At 36.5% G+C, this 14,846-nt stretch overlaps 2 protein-coding genes across 2 annotated transcripts; both read right to left on the bottom strand.

The window, feature by feature from the left end:
• Nucleotides 1-269: 269 nt before the first annotated feature.
• On the bottom strand, nucleotides 270-5,180 carry LOC107767951 (protein CANDIDATE G-PROTEIN COUPLED RECEPTOR 2-like). The gene is made up of 6 exons (XM_075219032.1): nucleotides 4,694-5,180; nucleotides 2,478-2,669; nucleotides 969-1,128; nucleotides 777-879; nucleotides 604-685; nucleotides 270-515 (listed from the first exon to the last, which is right to left on the bottom strand). Exons 1-6 carry the CDS (start codon nucleotides 4,976-4,978, stop codon nucleotides 438-440), a joined length of 900 nt encoding a protein of 299 aa, XP_075075133.1. The 5' UTR covers nucleotides 4,979-5,180; the 3' UTR covers nucleotides 270-437.
• Nucleotides 5,181-5,918: 738 nt separating this feature from the next.
• LOC107767950 (chaperone protein ClpB1) lies at nucleotides 5,919-10,817 on the bottom strand. The gene is made up of 7 exons (XM_016587056.2): nucleotides 10,461-10,817; nucleotides 8,754-9,927; nucleotides 7,970-8,151; nucleotides 7,245-7,867; nucleotides 6,876-7,155; nucleotides 6,559-6,756; nucleotides 5,919-6,474 (listed from the first exon to the last, which is right to left on the bottom strand). The coding sequence occupies exons 2-7, from the start codon at nucleotides 9,904-9,906 to the stop codon at nucleotides 6,181-6,183; spliced, it is 2,730 nt and encodes a 909-aa protein (XP_016442542.2). The 5' UTR covers nucleotides 9,907-9,927; nucleotides 10,461-10,817; the 3' UTR covers nucleotides 5,919-6,180.
• Nucleotides 10,818-14,846: the final 4,029 nt, after the last annotated feature.

The raw sequence follows: 14,846 nt of genomic DNA, 5'->3' as shown, positions 1-14,846 counted from the left end.
ATCCATAACCGAAAGATGTCTATCAAAGAGTTAGAGGGACTGACTAAGAGCCCGTTTAGATTGGCTTAAAAAAGTAGCTTTTCAGCAGAAATAACTTTTAAGCCAAAAAGCAGTACGTTGGGGTTGCCGAACTTATTGCTTTTAGCTTGTTTTAAGCATTTTTAAACTTATTTTAAGCATTTTTTGCCTTTGCCAAACACTGAAAAAAGCTAAAAGGAGCTTAAAAGCTAATTTGACCAACTTAAAAGCCAATCCAAACACCCTCTAAATTACAAAACAGTTAATTTCGTGTATTCACTAATGTTCATGTCTTTGCAAAGAGCAGATTATTCACTAGTGACTTAAATTAAACATTGGTTTTGTTTGTTGCAATACCTTCCAGTTAATATTTACAGTTACACAGTGGAATAACTTATTTGTCTACCAGTTTTACAAGCTTACTCCCAGTCAGCATCAAAAAATCCTGCATCTTTCATCTCTGAGTAGTAAGCGCTGTCCAGAAGCCAATCTTCCTCCTGCAATTGTGACGACAGAAATGAGAGAACGCTTGCAATTGCGCCCAACAAATAATTAATTAGTCAAAGACCTAACTTGGGTAATTACCTTGAAAAAATCAGCTAGGAACGTTACATAAAGAAAAGGAAGATAAAGGGAGTGATAGCAAACTACTGCCAAATTATACAACCTGCAAAGTCAAACGATTTGCAAATGTCAATTGAGTTGAAAAGACTATTAATTTGGAAGAGTATAGGTGTTGGAAACAAATTTGTCTCTACCAAAGTCCAAAGTCAGCCTTAATGCCTGCAAGCCCACAGGCAAATAACACTACAGCAGTTGTTGCAAACATGACAATGACATAATTGTAAAAGGCTGGTCGTGCTGCATATAATGGAAAACACTGTATGTTAATACGAGGTGTTGGACAGGGAAAATGGAATAGGAGAAGAGGAATAAAACATCTGACTTACGAGGCAGCTTATCTCTCCACTTTGAGAAATGCACAAATAATATGTAGCCATACGCTCCAGTAAGAAGAAGTTTGTGGGTGAACCAGACACCCCACTTCCCCCTATGAGCTATTTCCACGTCATGGAAAAGTGGAACTCCAAATCCAAACATAAAAACTACCTGACGAAATGAAAAGAAAGGCATATAAGAGCTTCCACATATATTAATGAACGTGGTTCTGTCGCATCTTTAAAAAAAACGAATGTGGTTCTGAAAAAGTAGCAACAACTCTGGGTCACGAACGTTTTTCACTTCTTGCTTCCTATTAAACAGAACCAGGTTTTTTATGGGTAAACAATATACCCATGTCCCAGTGCTTATTAGCAAACAATATACTCAGTAATCTCGACAAATATCCAAGTTGGGCACGCATTAATTACTGATCCCACCCCTTCTCTCCCAGCTGCATTATTTAGTGGGGTAAGTTTTGCTACCATGTCCCATGTCCCAAAAGCACAACAACATTAATGTGTATCCTACCTTTAACAATCATGATGGGCTAAAAATTCTCTGTTCCTGGATGGATGTCGCTGTTCATATACACTTACCTTTTGAAGACTGATTTCTCTTGTTTCAAGAGAAGCTTTGCAACAACAGACAAAATGAGGCATCCCTTAAATTCAGGGAATCGAACAAGGAGCGGAACACATCACATTGAGATAAATCATTTTAGTGTGTCGTTGGAGCACCAAAGGCTTCCAATGAAATGCAATTACATGTTTAGCATGGCTTGTTAAAGCACAAGATCTTGATCCTGTCCTGGTTGCAAGTGTAAGAAACTCAAACCAACCAATCAAGCTCTACAAGATATACAAGGCAACAGACTCAGCAATCTTCTCGCTACAATATAAGAGCATTCTCCCTCAGTATTCTTTTACCATGTAATATACCACCATTTAATTTGCGTTCTCACTATTGGCCATTTGGAATTTAAAACGGGACACTATAGCGCCCAATATTTACTTTTTGAATCGGTACTATAGCGCCCAACATTGTGAGGGTTTGTCCACATTCTTTTCAATTAAGCTTAAGATGAAAACAAGGACAGCAACTGATGGGAAACTACGCGATTTCTGCAACACTATCATTTGCTTCATCTATGCTCCCGTACAAAAGGAAAATTCATGGAAATTCAGTCAAGAAGGAGAAACATTATAGCAAGAAAGTGAATATTTGAATGGAAATAAATAGACCTATGCGCCAAAGTTTCACCAGAATTACACTTCAATAAATTTAACCACATAGCCGGTGCTGAATACTGGGTCTTTCTTCTGTGTAGATTCCACTTATCGGCAAACTTAGTTTAATGGGTTCCTTTAATTCGTTGGATAGGGGCCAATTTGTGATAAAGTTTATGCTCAGGCTGGAAAACAGGTTTTCTGTTACTGGGTTGCAATCATCGGTGCATTCACCAAGTAAACTGTCTTTGTTAGTCAGAAGACAAAGAAACAAAATGAAGAAATCTTTACCTTTAACAATAAATCTGCCCCGACAAAAAGGCCTGAAACCATGAACGTACGTGCTAAAGTTTCCAAACAGCTCGCGTAATTGTCCTGAAGTAAGAATGCCACTATGCTAATCTCCAGAAATAGCATTGCTGACGTCGCAAACAATGACAGAAGATTCCAAGCCACCTGCTTTCCTGGAGTGCACTGCCACACCTGCTTTGGCAGAATTTGGATGGGTGAAGCAATAACACTTAAGGACAGCAGTGTGGATAAAGGTTATTGTTTAAGACTACAATAATATACATAGACCATAACAGCACTAACACAGAAGGTAAGATAGGTTCCAGAACACAGACCCCTTTCCTTCAAGTAATTTTTACAGCAAACAAGCCCACATAACCACTCAAGAAACGACAAACTTTCAATCACATTCCATAACAAACTCAAGAAAAGATTGACCATAATAATCAAGCACAATTCTTTTAAGCATATGATGCTAATCAGAGTTCATTAAATATTATTTTCTAGTCTTTTACTACAACAATAGCACAAAGATCAGATTAAGTCATGCTTTGATCACCCTGTTTATCTAGATATCCATATTCCCTCTTAATTTTCATTTCTACTCTATCTTCAGCAACCACAATGGTAATAATACTCTATTTGCAAGCCAAGAGCATCATTTTCTTTTATAACGATGGTGTCCATCCAACTTGTGCACACCTTGACTATTCACCATGTACTAGCATCCTTCCGCCAATGCAGTTACCAGGCAAATCTTCCCACCAAGGAAACATTTTTGCCTCGACTGGGATTGAAACTCCGACCTTCCATGGTCTTCATTCCAACTACTGATATGCTACACCCTTGAGGTGCAAATCGGTAGCATCATAAGAATTGATGAGTCAAAAATCTAGAGTCAATGTGTACAGGGGCGGCTCAATAAGTTTGGTGGCCTAAAGCCAAACTTTAATGTGAGGCCCTTTTAAAAAAATCATATATATTTTTAGTTGAAGTATATTTTTCTAGCTTTTTGAGAATAAAATTACTTAAAAATTTTCGCATAAACCATTTAATCTCTCATGTGCAATATTATCTTAAGTAATAGAACATGATTCAAGAAGTTGATAACTTTGTATAAAAAGAATTTTTTGATGTTTCAATATACTTGTTGCAATGATGAAAACCTGAGGGAAAAAATAGAGTTTAAAAGTGTATTACATATTTTCTAATGATTAATGTAATCCTTTTTTTTATATAAAATATTTTACTTGTCTACTTTGAAATACTTAATATTTTCTTCAAAAGATTTGGGGTCTCACGAGAAGAGTTGTGGTGGGATGGATAGCATATCTCCTTCTTTCATCAGAAGTATTCGGTTTCAGTATTGGGAACGAAAAAGATCCCTTATAAGGAACAGTTCCCACTTTAATGGATTTTACACGGTACAAATTTGAATTAATCAATGTCCCAAATTAAATATCGGACATCAAATAAGATTTGGAAAACAAAAATTGGGCCCCCCAAAATTCCGCGGCCTAAAGCCACCGCTTTAGTGGCTTTACCCTCTAGCCGCCCTTGCCCTCTATATATTAAATTTTGAACCCCCTTAATTAACACAATCCAAAAGTGTAGTTTAGTGGTCAAGGGGGTTCAAAACCTTCATAAGACCACCACCAAAAAAAAAAAATAATAATAATCATGGAGTGACTGCATTCTGGTAATCTCTTCCTCAATTTGCTTCAAACCTACAATCCGCTGAAGGCAAACCAGAAAAAAGATCAATCGCGATAAGAAAACATAATGTTTATCAACAAGAAACCTATCAAAAAGGAAAATCTCCCTCCTTTCCATAAAGAATAAAGGGTTCCAAATACTCAGTCATCCCAAGCACCCTCCGCCAGCCAACCAATAACAATAGCAAGGGATCCCAGCTTATGGAGCTACTCCTCTCCCTCAGCTCTCCTTAATGGCTCGAGCTGGACAAGCAATGCCAACTTTTGCAGTATCACCGTAGAGAAGGTTAAAGTATCTAATTTTAGGTCTCAATTCCAACATGATACAATGAGTTAACAGTTTTCAGGAAATAAGATGTACGTATCTGTAAACTACATAAAAGTACAACTCCACAGGACCACAAGTCATTAAAATATCTCGAAATTGAATAAATTAAGAAGAGTAATATAACATGGAAATATTTACCGTCAAGCTAACGGAAGTGAAAATGATAAAATTACCTGAAGAAAGCACCAAGCTAGATTTAAAAGAGCAGCAAACCACAGAAGTCCATAGTATCCGATCATAATAGACGATCGACGGTGATTGAGCTTCTTAAGGTTGCTCCTAGCATGAAACCCTAAGTACACTATGAACAAAGCCGAGGGTAATACCAGCGCCGTATCGTGCCAGAATCCATGGCACGCAGTTGTGGAGCTGGAAAACCGGAATATGAAGTGATCTAAACCGGTGGCTCGGACCGGACCGGCTTTAGTGATGGAGTATGTTCCGCTAAGATTCGACATTAGAAGTGAAAAAACAGAGAATTTAAGGCATTTTGAGAAGTTGAAGATGAGATTGAATCGAAATTCGAAAACCTAGAGTTGACGTGAAATGGAAGCAATCGCGGGAGAGGAGATCGATGGGTTGTTGTGTTGATGATGGAGGAAGAATTAGGAAATTGAAAGCTTGGTACTTATTTGGACGGGAAATAAATTAATGTGGAGTGAGGAAAAGACAAAAGAATGCCGTGTACATATATATATAGCCACTTGGCAGAATCAGTGGAGTTTGCATTCACGTGCTTTTAGTGGAACTAGTAGGACTTCCCATTCAGAATCTATCGTATGCTTTTGCTTTCTGTAACTAATTTAGGAAACTTTCCTAAAACGTGATGATTTTCAATTCAGGTCTGAAATATTTCACACTATTAATATAATTTAATATGTTACTATAACAAATTATTTGTTATTTATTCTAGATTTCTACTCTTATCAAATAAAAATTACTGATAATTACCCTTCTAATAAAGCTTACAAATTTCGTGATATAGTAGTTTCACATATATCATAATGTCACCAAAATTATACGAAAAGGATGAGAAGTTATAACACTCTACAAAACTTCTTAAAACCAAAAATAATAATCCCGGAGTCGAAATAGTGCGCTTGACTATTGATGTTTCATTTTATTTTATTTACTTTTTTGAAAACGAATTCATTGCTGTCTAACATCTCCAGATCCTTTAGAAAAGGATGTGTGTCATGCTATGGACGGCTAAACTAGCCGAAAGTTCACTAGCTAAGACTTTAGCTATAAGCTTTACCCATTTAGCCTATGTCCATTTGTATATTAGCAGTCTTTCCACGCAAAATCTTATTAATTTCTTGCTGTCAAATTACACAATCAGCACTAAGAATATGGTCTACAAAGTCGAATTTGGCAGTTGACCGATGACAAACCAGATTATCGCAAAAGTAATTCTATTATTTATTAACTTGCCAACCATAGTACATTTTTCACCGAAGTGAGTACATTAAGAAAGACCACAACTAAAAAATTTGCAATTACATGATAGCAGCGGAGGATAAAACCCTGTTTCAGACCCTGTAAGACAACAAAAATACGTTCCTAAAATCAACACATACACAAGTAGTATCCTCAAAGTTGAAGCTATTGCAATGTTAGTAGTCTCTGTTTCATCTTTTTTGATGAATTTTCAACTTCTTCAATCTTCCATTTCGTCTTCTTCAATTTCTTCAATCCTCATTTTCTTGACTGCTTGGACAGCATCACTCCTGGGACCATTAGGAAGCTGAATCAATATATCAGATTTTTGCCCGGTGGCAGCATTCACAAGACCTCCATTCTTCTCCACCCTGTAGGTTAGATCTTTCCTGCCGACACCAGCATCTATGTAAACCGTTGAGTTCTCATCAATCTCCTCCTTCACAAGCATCTTGGATAGCTCGGTCACCACCTTCCTCTCCAACCATCTCCTAATAGGTCTTGCACCATAAACCTGAATGCCATGATCACCACAATAAGTACAAGTTCGCAAAATAATCCTAAAATATTGGACTAGATTACAAGATATAACACTTACCGGGTCATAACTCTCTGAGAGTATGACATCTAGAGCTGCCTCAGTAACACCCAATGCAATACCCCTCTCAGCCAGCCGTAGTGCAACGTCTTTCATCTGGTAGCGGCATACTTGCCTCAACTGCTCGTGGGACAGGGGATCAAACACAACAATCTCATCCAGCCGATTCAGGAGCTCGGGCTTAAACTGCTTTCGCACCTATCACAAAGCATACACACATGTAAACAGTTGTCATTCTAGCTAATAAGGTAAACTATTTCACTGTATTCTTCCAGTTTTATCAGCAAAGGGGAAGTTACTAGTTTGAGACTATTTACCTCCTGCATTACCATTTCACGAGCCGTCTCCATCGTACATTTTCCCATTAATCCAGACAACAGATACTCTGCTCCCAAGTTTGAAGTCATAATAATCACGGTGTTGGTGAAATCAACTGTGCGGCCTTGACCATCTGTTAACCTTCCATCATCCAAAACTTGAAGCAATGTATTAAACACCGTAGGATGGGCTTTCTCAACTTCATCAAAGAGCACAACACTGTAAGGCCGCCTCCTAACAGCTTCAGTAAGTTGTCCTCCCTCATCGTGCCCAACATAACTGCAGATGTGGAACACATGAGAATCTGTGATTGAATACTGTAATAATATGACATGACATTAAAAGAAAAGAATTAGATTCAAACTTACCCTGGTGGAGCACCAATCAGCCGGGCAACAGAGTGTTGTTCCATGTACTCGGACATGTCTATTCTGATCATCAGTTTATCATCATCAAAGAGCTGCTCTGCAAGAGCTTTAGCGAGCTCCGTCTTTCCAACACCAGTTGGCCCCAAGAAAAGGAATGAACCAGTTGGTTGCTGTGGCCTTCCTAAACCAGCTCTAGATCTTAACACGGCTTCAGCAACAGCTCTAACTGCATGATCTTGCCCGACCACTCTTTGGTGCAACCTATCGCCAAGACCAATCAGTTTCTCTTTCTCATTCTGCCCAAGCCTTGAGACCGGAATACCAGTCCAGCGACTCACAACTTCGGCAATCTGATCAGGACCCACAGTCTCTGTTAGCATTGTACTCTCAGCTGAGGTACTCTCAAGATTTGCTATTGCAGTTTCCACTTCTTGAATTGCCCCATATCTCAGATCTGCTGCCCTAGCCAGATCATATCTCCTTTCAGCTTCTTGTAAAGCATAAATGAGCTCATCGCGCTTTTGCTTGAGCCTGCGAAGCTCATCTATCCTTTCCTTCTCTTTTTTGTACCTCATCATCAAGGGCTGGAGTTTGTCTCTCAAATCATCAAGTTCTTTCCTCACCTGGACCAGTGTCAGTATAATTCGAGTCAGTATAATTCTTAACATATCTTTTAGAAAATAGAGCAATTACCAGTAAAAGCATTGGTAGTATATAATACTTACTTCTACTAGACGTGCTTTGCTAGCTTTGTCTTTTTCCTTCTCGAGAGCGTGAAGTTCAACTTCTAGCTGAATTCTCTTCCTTTCGAGATTGTCAATTTCCTCAGGTTGACTATCAAGCTGAACTCTAACATTTGCACAAGCTTCATCAACTAGGTCAATAGCCTTATCTGGCAGATGTCGACCTGAAAATACAAAGAGGTTAGTGATTTTTGCACCTGAAATGTGCAGCAAAGACAATTTGCATGCCAAACTGCCAAAATTTAACTGGCTGACTGCTTAATTTGTCACGACACAGACATAAAAAGCATTTTGCAAAAACTGACAGTGGAAAACGAGCTACGGATTTGATTTGAGCAATTTTTAATTATCCTCAAGAAGTTTTAGTACACTTCTGACAATCATATAAGTCTTAATCCACCATTATCCAGATGGGGAGCAGCTTGTAACACAAAAACAACTCATACACTGGTAAAGGTCCAGAAGGAAGTGCAGACAATGATATGCTAATTAAGTCTCATGCCCTACCTGCTTAAATGAATCAAAATTCTGGCTACTGCTTCAAGAAGTCATTTTAGTACCAGACAAATATACATCTATAGCTCCGACACCATAACATTTTAGGTTAAAATTCACCTTCATTCGCTTAACCGAATCTAAGTCCCATTCTGATTTATAGAGTTAATGAAATGCACGAGGAAAAAGTAGTGCATATACATGCTTAGTTATTGACGGAGAAAAGACATCAAAACAAGGTGCTATGTAAAAATAGCAAAAGTATAGATACCTGTAATGTACCGAGATGAGAGCTGGGCAGCCACCACAAGAGCTCTGTCCTGAATTTTAACACCATGATGCCCTTCATACCTCTCCTTCAACCCGCGGAGAATACTAATAGTGTCAGTAACACTAGGCTCAGCCACATACACCTGCTGGAAACGCCTCTCGAATGCAGCATCCTTCTCAACATACTTCCTGTACTCTTCAAGTGTAGTTGCACCAATACACCGTAATTGACCTCTGGCTAGCATTGGCTTAAACAGATTAGCAGCATCCATAGACCCTTCTGTCCGACCAGCACCAAGGACTAAATGTATCTCGTCAATGAAAAGTATCACTTTCCCTTCTGCTTCTTCAACTTCTTTCAGCACAGCCTTCAGCCTCTCTTCAAATTCACCTCTGTACTTAGCTCCAGCAACTAGCGCTCCCATATCCAATGCTATAAGCCTAACATCAGCTAAATTACTTGGAACATCACCACGTACAATCCTCTGTGCTAGCCCTTCAACAACTGCTGTTTTACCCACACCAGGCTCTCCAATAAGAACCGGGTTGTTCTTCGTCCTCCTTGATAAAATCCGAACGACTCTTCTAATTTCTTCATCCCTACCAATCACGGGATCAAGCTTTCCTGCTTGTTCCACAAGATCACGGCCATAAGTCTTGAGTGCTTGGAATGTGGTATCCCCTGAAGCACTTTCCACTTTTCTTCCTTCCTTTCCTCTAAGTTTCTCTACCTCTGATTTCACTCTTGATGCACTCACCCCAGCTTCTTTCAAAAGATCTCCGATTTGAGAGTCTTCTAGCAGTCCTAAAATCAACTGATCCACTGCTAAATGGCTGTCACCACAAGACTTCTGCGACGATTGTGCTCGTCGTAACACCTTGATAAGGGAAGTGCTAGGTGGGATTTCGTCTGGAGCCGGTGTCTGAGAAGGTAGCTTCTTCATCGCTTGATTCAATACCCGCTCCACTGAATTACCTACTTCTTCATTCCCACCAGCATTGACAATCGCTTGTCGAAAAATACCATTGTGATCAGATATTAAGGCCACAGCCATATGCAGAGGCGTAAATTGAGCATGCCCTGCGGATAGTGCTAGCTCGTGTGCCCCAGCAAGGGCCTCGTTAGTCTTGTGGGTGAATTTTTCAGGATTCATAATGAGTCACCTATAGACAATCTGCAACAAAAGCACACACATTCCAAATAATCGGTTAAGTAATACTCCTATTTTCCAAATTAAGTGCACTGTACACCATAAGATCAATTAAGATGGAAAACTAGCTAGAATAGCAACTTTACAGTTCTAGATGTAACTATTGCAAATCCGCACCAGAATAATAATGGAGTTAATCGGGAAAAAAAAAGAAAAAAAAAACAGGATCACTAATTAATTGAACTTTCTGTAACTTATCAAACAAGTAATGCAAAATAACCAAACTAGTAGTTTGTGACTTAAGGCGTGGTTAATACATCCGACAACTACTAGTTTGTGATTTAAGGCGTGGTTAATACATGATTGAATGAATGATCAACTGGAACACGTATTAAGAAGTGAATTCAATCAAACACATGCTATCCAAAACAATGCCCGCAGCGGCGATGCCGGCGAATCAACAAATATTACAGCACGAGAAAGAAAATGCAGAATATGGAAATGAAACAGAGCTAACCAATTATCAAATGCCAGACATGCAAGTGAAGCAAGCATACCTTACGTCAATAAACGAATAGTAAACCAGAAAATTTGCAATTCCTTCAATGTGATTCGGCGAAATTCGAGTGCTTGGTGTCGATTTGTGTACGTTTCAGGGAGATTTCACAAGTAATTCTTTGAGTTCGAAGAAGAGTGGAGAGGGGGAGAGGTCCTTTTGTTAAGCAAGAGCGAAGAGTCGGGAAAGTTCGATGGTGAGCCCAGAAACTACTAGATTGTTTTCTGGAACCGCGACGTGGATATGAAGGAGTCAAGTGTGGGCCTAGTTTTATTGTGTCTCTGGTCTTTACTGGATTGACCGAGATATGTCAGTTCACCACCCTCGTTTTAGCATATTTCACTATCAGTCCCGCTCTGTAATAAGAATAAAAATCCCTTTTCCTTTTCATTTTAATACGAGTATTTCTTTTAGTCATTGCTCTCGTATTCACGATAAATGGCCTATCTATATTTGGAGTTATGTTTAAAATAGTCCCTTAAATATACCGTTAAGCAATTTTAGTCCTTTAATTTTATAAATATTTAATGATATTTTGGTTGTTAGATTTAGAGGAAATTATAAAAAAATAATTAGCGATAACTAACATTTAGAGGTGCATTCTTTGATTTCTGTTATTTTTGTTTTAGTATCTTACGCAAATTTTTTGAGGAACAATTTCTGTTATTTTTTATTTGTTTTTGTGTCTTGGGGATTTTATGATTGATAGGTTCTTCCTAGTGTTTCTAGTTAAATCTTCTTTTTTCTACAACTCAATTAAATCTAGCAACTAAAGTTTATTAAATATTACAAAAATCAAAAGATTCACTATGACAAATTTGAAGGATAATTTTTTAATCAAAAGTGCATTTAAACTATTTTGACTTGCACATGCATAAGATACCCTTTTTTACATTTTTTTTTACATGGTAAAATCACTGTAACATCAGAATATCTAGTTCAATTCTCCATGAACCAAAAGTTCATCAGAATATATGAAACGAGTACATAACCAGTATTTTCTAAAAAAGTGAGCACCGGTGATTTACATGATTATATAGATGTTTGAAATCCTTTTTTTAGATTCGTAATTTAATATGTTTATTAGTGAAAATACATTGCATTTTCTGAAAAAGGCGTAATTCACTATTTAAACGATATATCTATTCTTTATGAAAAACGTGATGCAACCATTAAATAGTACTTTTACTCGTGGAAATGCACGTTAATTGCTTCTTTTATTTTTGGAGAACTTTATTTACTTGTTCACTCTCTATAAATACTTGTCCCATTACATAAAATCAAGACTTGATTTTTGTTATCAGTTGGCTCTTTCTCATTTCACATCATTTCAAAGTGCATGTTAAAGATTCTTAATGATTTGTCATATGCTGAGAGTAGTATGCCATTTGTTATATATAGGCAACAACAAAATTCTATACTGAAGACAACATGTTTCATAGCATGCATTGCCTCAAATTGATTTTTCACATCCAAAATTCAATCTTAGCTTTATACTTTCACTCAAATGTGTGTTATATATTCCATTCCCAATATTTTAAAGGCAACTTGTTTTGAATTTAAAGTTAATGTTGCCTCTGATTCATGAAATGAGCGTTCAACTTTTTTTATTTATTTGTTATTATCATGGCCAGTTGTTGCAATTTATAATTCAATGGTATGATTAATTGTTAAATGTGTGTGTAAGATAGTTATTCTTGGCATTCGTGAGACTTAATGCTTTTTACATTCCTTATACTTCTATCAATTGACTCAATTTTTAACTAGTAAGATATTAATCACGTCCAACTATGCCTTATAAAAAAGATTAAGCGATTGTTCCAAATATAATTCGGTTTACAACTTACAAGCCTATGGTGACGCCTGCTCTAACGCGAGCAGTGAACCTCGCGTTGCCTGGTGCTTTACTGCTTCGTTTCTCGTTAAGTCGTTAATTTGATTTGCTGCCTCATTTCAATTCTTTCACCTTTTTCTTTTGTCTTCATTGTTTCAATTCTTCTTTTGTCCTCTTTTGTCTTCTTTTAATTTCTTTTATCTTCTTTTGATTTTTTCTTGTCCCCTAATTAAATAATCACAACTTCATTTTTGTAGTGTATAAAATATATATAAAATCTTTACTTTGCTTCCATTTCGTCTTCAATGTACCTACACATAAAATAAACTCAATTAAGTATAAATATAATATAGTTTAGCATTAAAGCACCTAAATGTAAGGTAAGTAATGCATTAAAAATATATAATTATAGTCAAACATCACTACCCCACACTCAAACGTTGCTCGTCCTCGAGTCAACTAACAATTCATACTATCCTTGAGCACTTTGTTTTTACACAATTGAGGCACACTACACTAATGACCATGGTTGATAGCAACAAATAGCAACAATTAAACCTTAGCATATGCAATCACATACACTTCTCTTTTCTTGTGCCATACTTCAAAAATATGGAAACAAATACAACATTCTCATAACAATCCTAGCCTCAAAAACCAACTCAATTTCACAATGCACTCATGGCTTGAACACTCAACATCATAGAGAGAAGTCTAATAACGTTACTTATCCCTCGTGAAATCATGTGCCCTCATAACAAGAAGAGTAAGTTGAATCCACACACTTAAATCAAATGTTCATATATATATCAAAGAAAATCTCTCATTCTCGCAAAAGAAGTCACATGCATGCAATTGGCACCATAGGCTTGCCCTTAATGTAAATCTCTATTAATGTAAGCTCGCTCAATCTAAAATTAATTAGGACTTTTCATGGTTGTAATGTGGGCTAAGGGACGGGAAGAATATATTTAGGAATAGTGGCTAACCCTCTTAAGCACTTTAACACACCATATAATAATCTTTAAGTGCAAATTCTTCAATTTCACAAACAAGATCACACCCCAAAAATATTCCCTTCTTCTTTAAGCTGTCACGCCCCAACCTTGGGAGGCGTGGCTGGCACTCGGTGCTGCACTGGCCTGAGCGAACCACTTTGTACCTCATTTATTCCTTTTTTATTATTCCTTTTGTAACTATCATAGGCCAACATGGCCACAACTCATAATGTACAACTATAAGTGAGAAAATACTGTATCATTGAACCATTTTTCTTAAAAGATGAATATATTTGGGCCGTCAAGGCCTCTGACATTCTATACAAAATGAACCTCTGTCTAAAAAACATCTAAGATTATTTGACATCAAATCGGACAGGGTACCGGCCTATCCATAAGTCTATAGAAAGCTTCTGACACAATGACTCATAAACTCAGTTGCACTCCGAATGAGGTGGAGTCTTACCGATCCTTCGCTGAAGCCAATCTCATCTTATATGATAGCTCGTCAAACTGACTATCTATACCTGTACGCATGAATGCAGCATCCCCAACAAAAGGACGTCAGTACGAATAATGTACCGAGTATATAAAGCAAACAAACTAACGTTTTCTTTTTCTTTTCTTTTTTTTTTCCTTTCTTTTTTACCTTAATGACTACTCTGATGAGAAAAGAGAAATAAAAGAAGCAAATCCTTTTTTTTTTTTTGGAATTTTCTAGACTTAATGTTCTATAACCTATTCTAAACTCAAGCTTAACGAGCATATATTTTTTTTCTTTATGAAACAAACACTCTATGGGAAATTATTAAGGAAAAACCCCTACAAGAGAAAAATATTATTTTTGATTCTTTTAGGAAGGAAATCTAAAGAATAAACCAAAAAAAATATTTTGAATTTTCATTTGATATCCCTGAAGAAAGATTTCGAAACGAGAAATGAACAAGATAAAAAATATTTTTGGATTTCAGTTTTTGATTACCTAAGGAAGAAACTTTAAAGATAAATAAAAGATAAAGTATATTTTTTTTCTTCTATGTACAGTATCCTAAAGTTCTAGTGAAAATAAAAAGAATTTTTTTTTTCATTTTTCATTAATTTCACAAAGAAGAACCTCAAAAGAAAATCTTTTTTCGATTTTTGGAATTAATATCTTAAAAGAAAACTTTTAAAGAGGTACTAAAAGAAAATTCTCTTCTTCTTTTTTTTGAATTTTAGTCTTAATATACCAAAGGAAATATAAAAGCATTTTTTATTTTAAGTTCTAGATATTAACTTCCTAAGGAAAACCACCTCAAAAGAATTTTTTTTATTTATTTCTAGAAGTGGTATTCTAAAGAAAACTTATAACGGAAATATAAAAACGTAAAATCTCTTTTTTTTATTTTTGATTTATAACACAATTTTTTAAAATACAAAATAGGAAATACATTAACAAAAGACTCAACAAACTTAACTAGCATATGACATACTCTAATATCACCTAAAAGACTTGGCATTATTGTACAAAACTAAAAGGTAAAACGCGACATAAAAAGAAAAACAGACTCAAAAC

Source organism: Nicotiana tabacum, chromosome 8, assembly GCF_000715075.1.
Source record: "Nicotiana tabacum cultivar K326 chromosome 8, ASM71507v2, whole genome shotgun sequence".
NCBI classification, from domain to species: domain Eukaryota; kingdom Viridiplantae; phylum Streptophyta; class Magnoliopsida; order Solanales; family Solanaceae; genus Nicotiana; species Nicotiana tabacum.
This window is presented reverse-complemented; position numbering and strand designations above follow the sequence as displayed.

Excerpts from the sequence above, each read along its gene's own strand:
- LOC107767951 (XM_075219032.1), bottom strand. The coding sequence starts at position 4,978 with ATGTCGAATCTTAGCGGAACATACTCCATCACTAAAGCCGGTCCGGTC. Across the intron at positions 2,670-4,693 it reads TAGCTTGGTGCTTTCTTCAG|GTGTGGCAGTGCACTCCAGG; the intron begins GTAATTTTATCA and ends CTGCCAAAGCAG. Across the intron at positions 1,129-2,477 it reads GGGCAGATTTATTGTTAAAG|GTAGTTTTTATGTTTGGATT; the intron begins GTAAAGATTTCT and ends TCATTTCGTCAG.
- LOC107767950 (XM_016587056.2), bottom strand. The coding sequence starts at position 9,906 with ATGAATCCTGAAAAATTCACCCACAAGACTAACGAGGCCCTTGCTGGG. Across the intron at positions 7,868-7,969 it reads GCAAAGCACGTCTAGTAGAA|GTGAGGAAAGAACTTGATGA; the intron begins GTAAGTATTATA and ends ACACTGGTCCAG. Across the intron at positions 7,156-7,244 it reads CTGATTGGTGCTCCACCAGG|TTATGTTGGGCACGATGAGG; the intron begins GTAAGTTTGAAT and ends CCACATCTGCAG.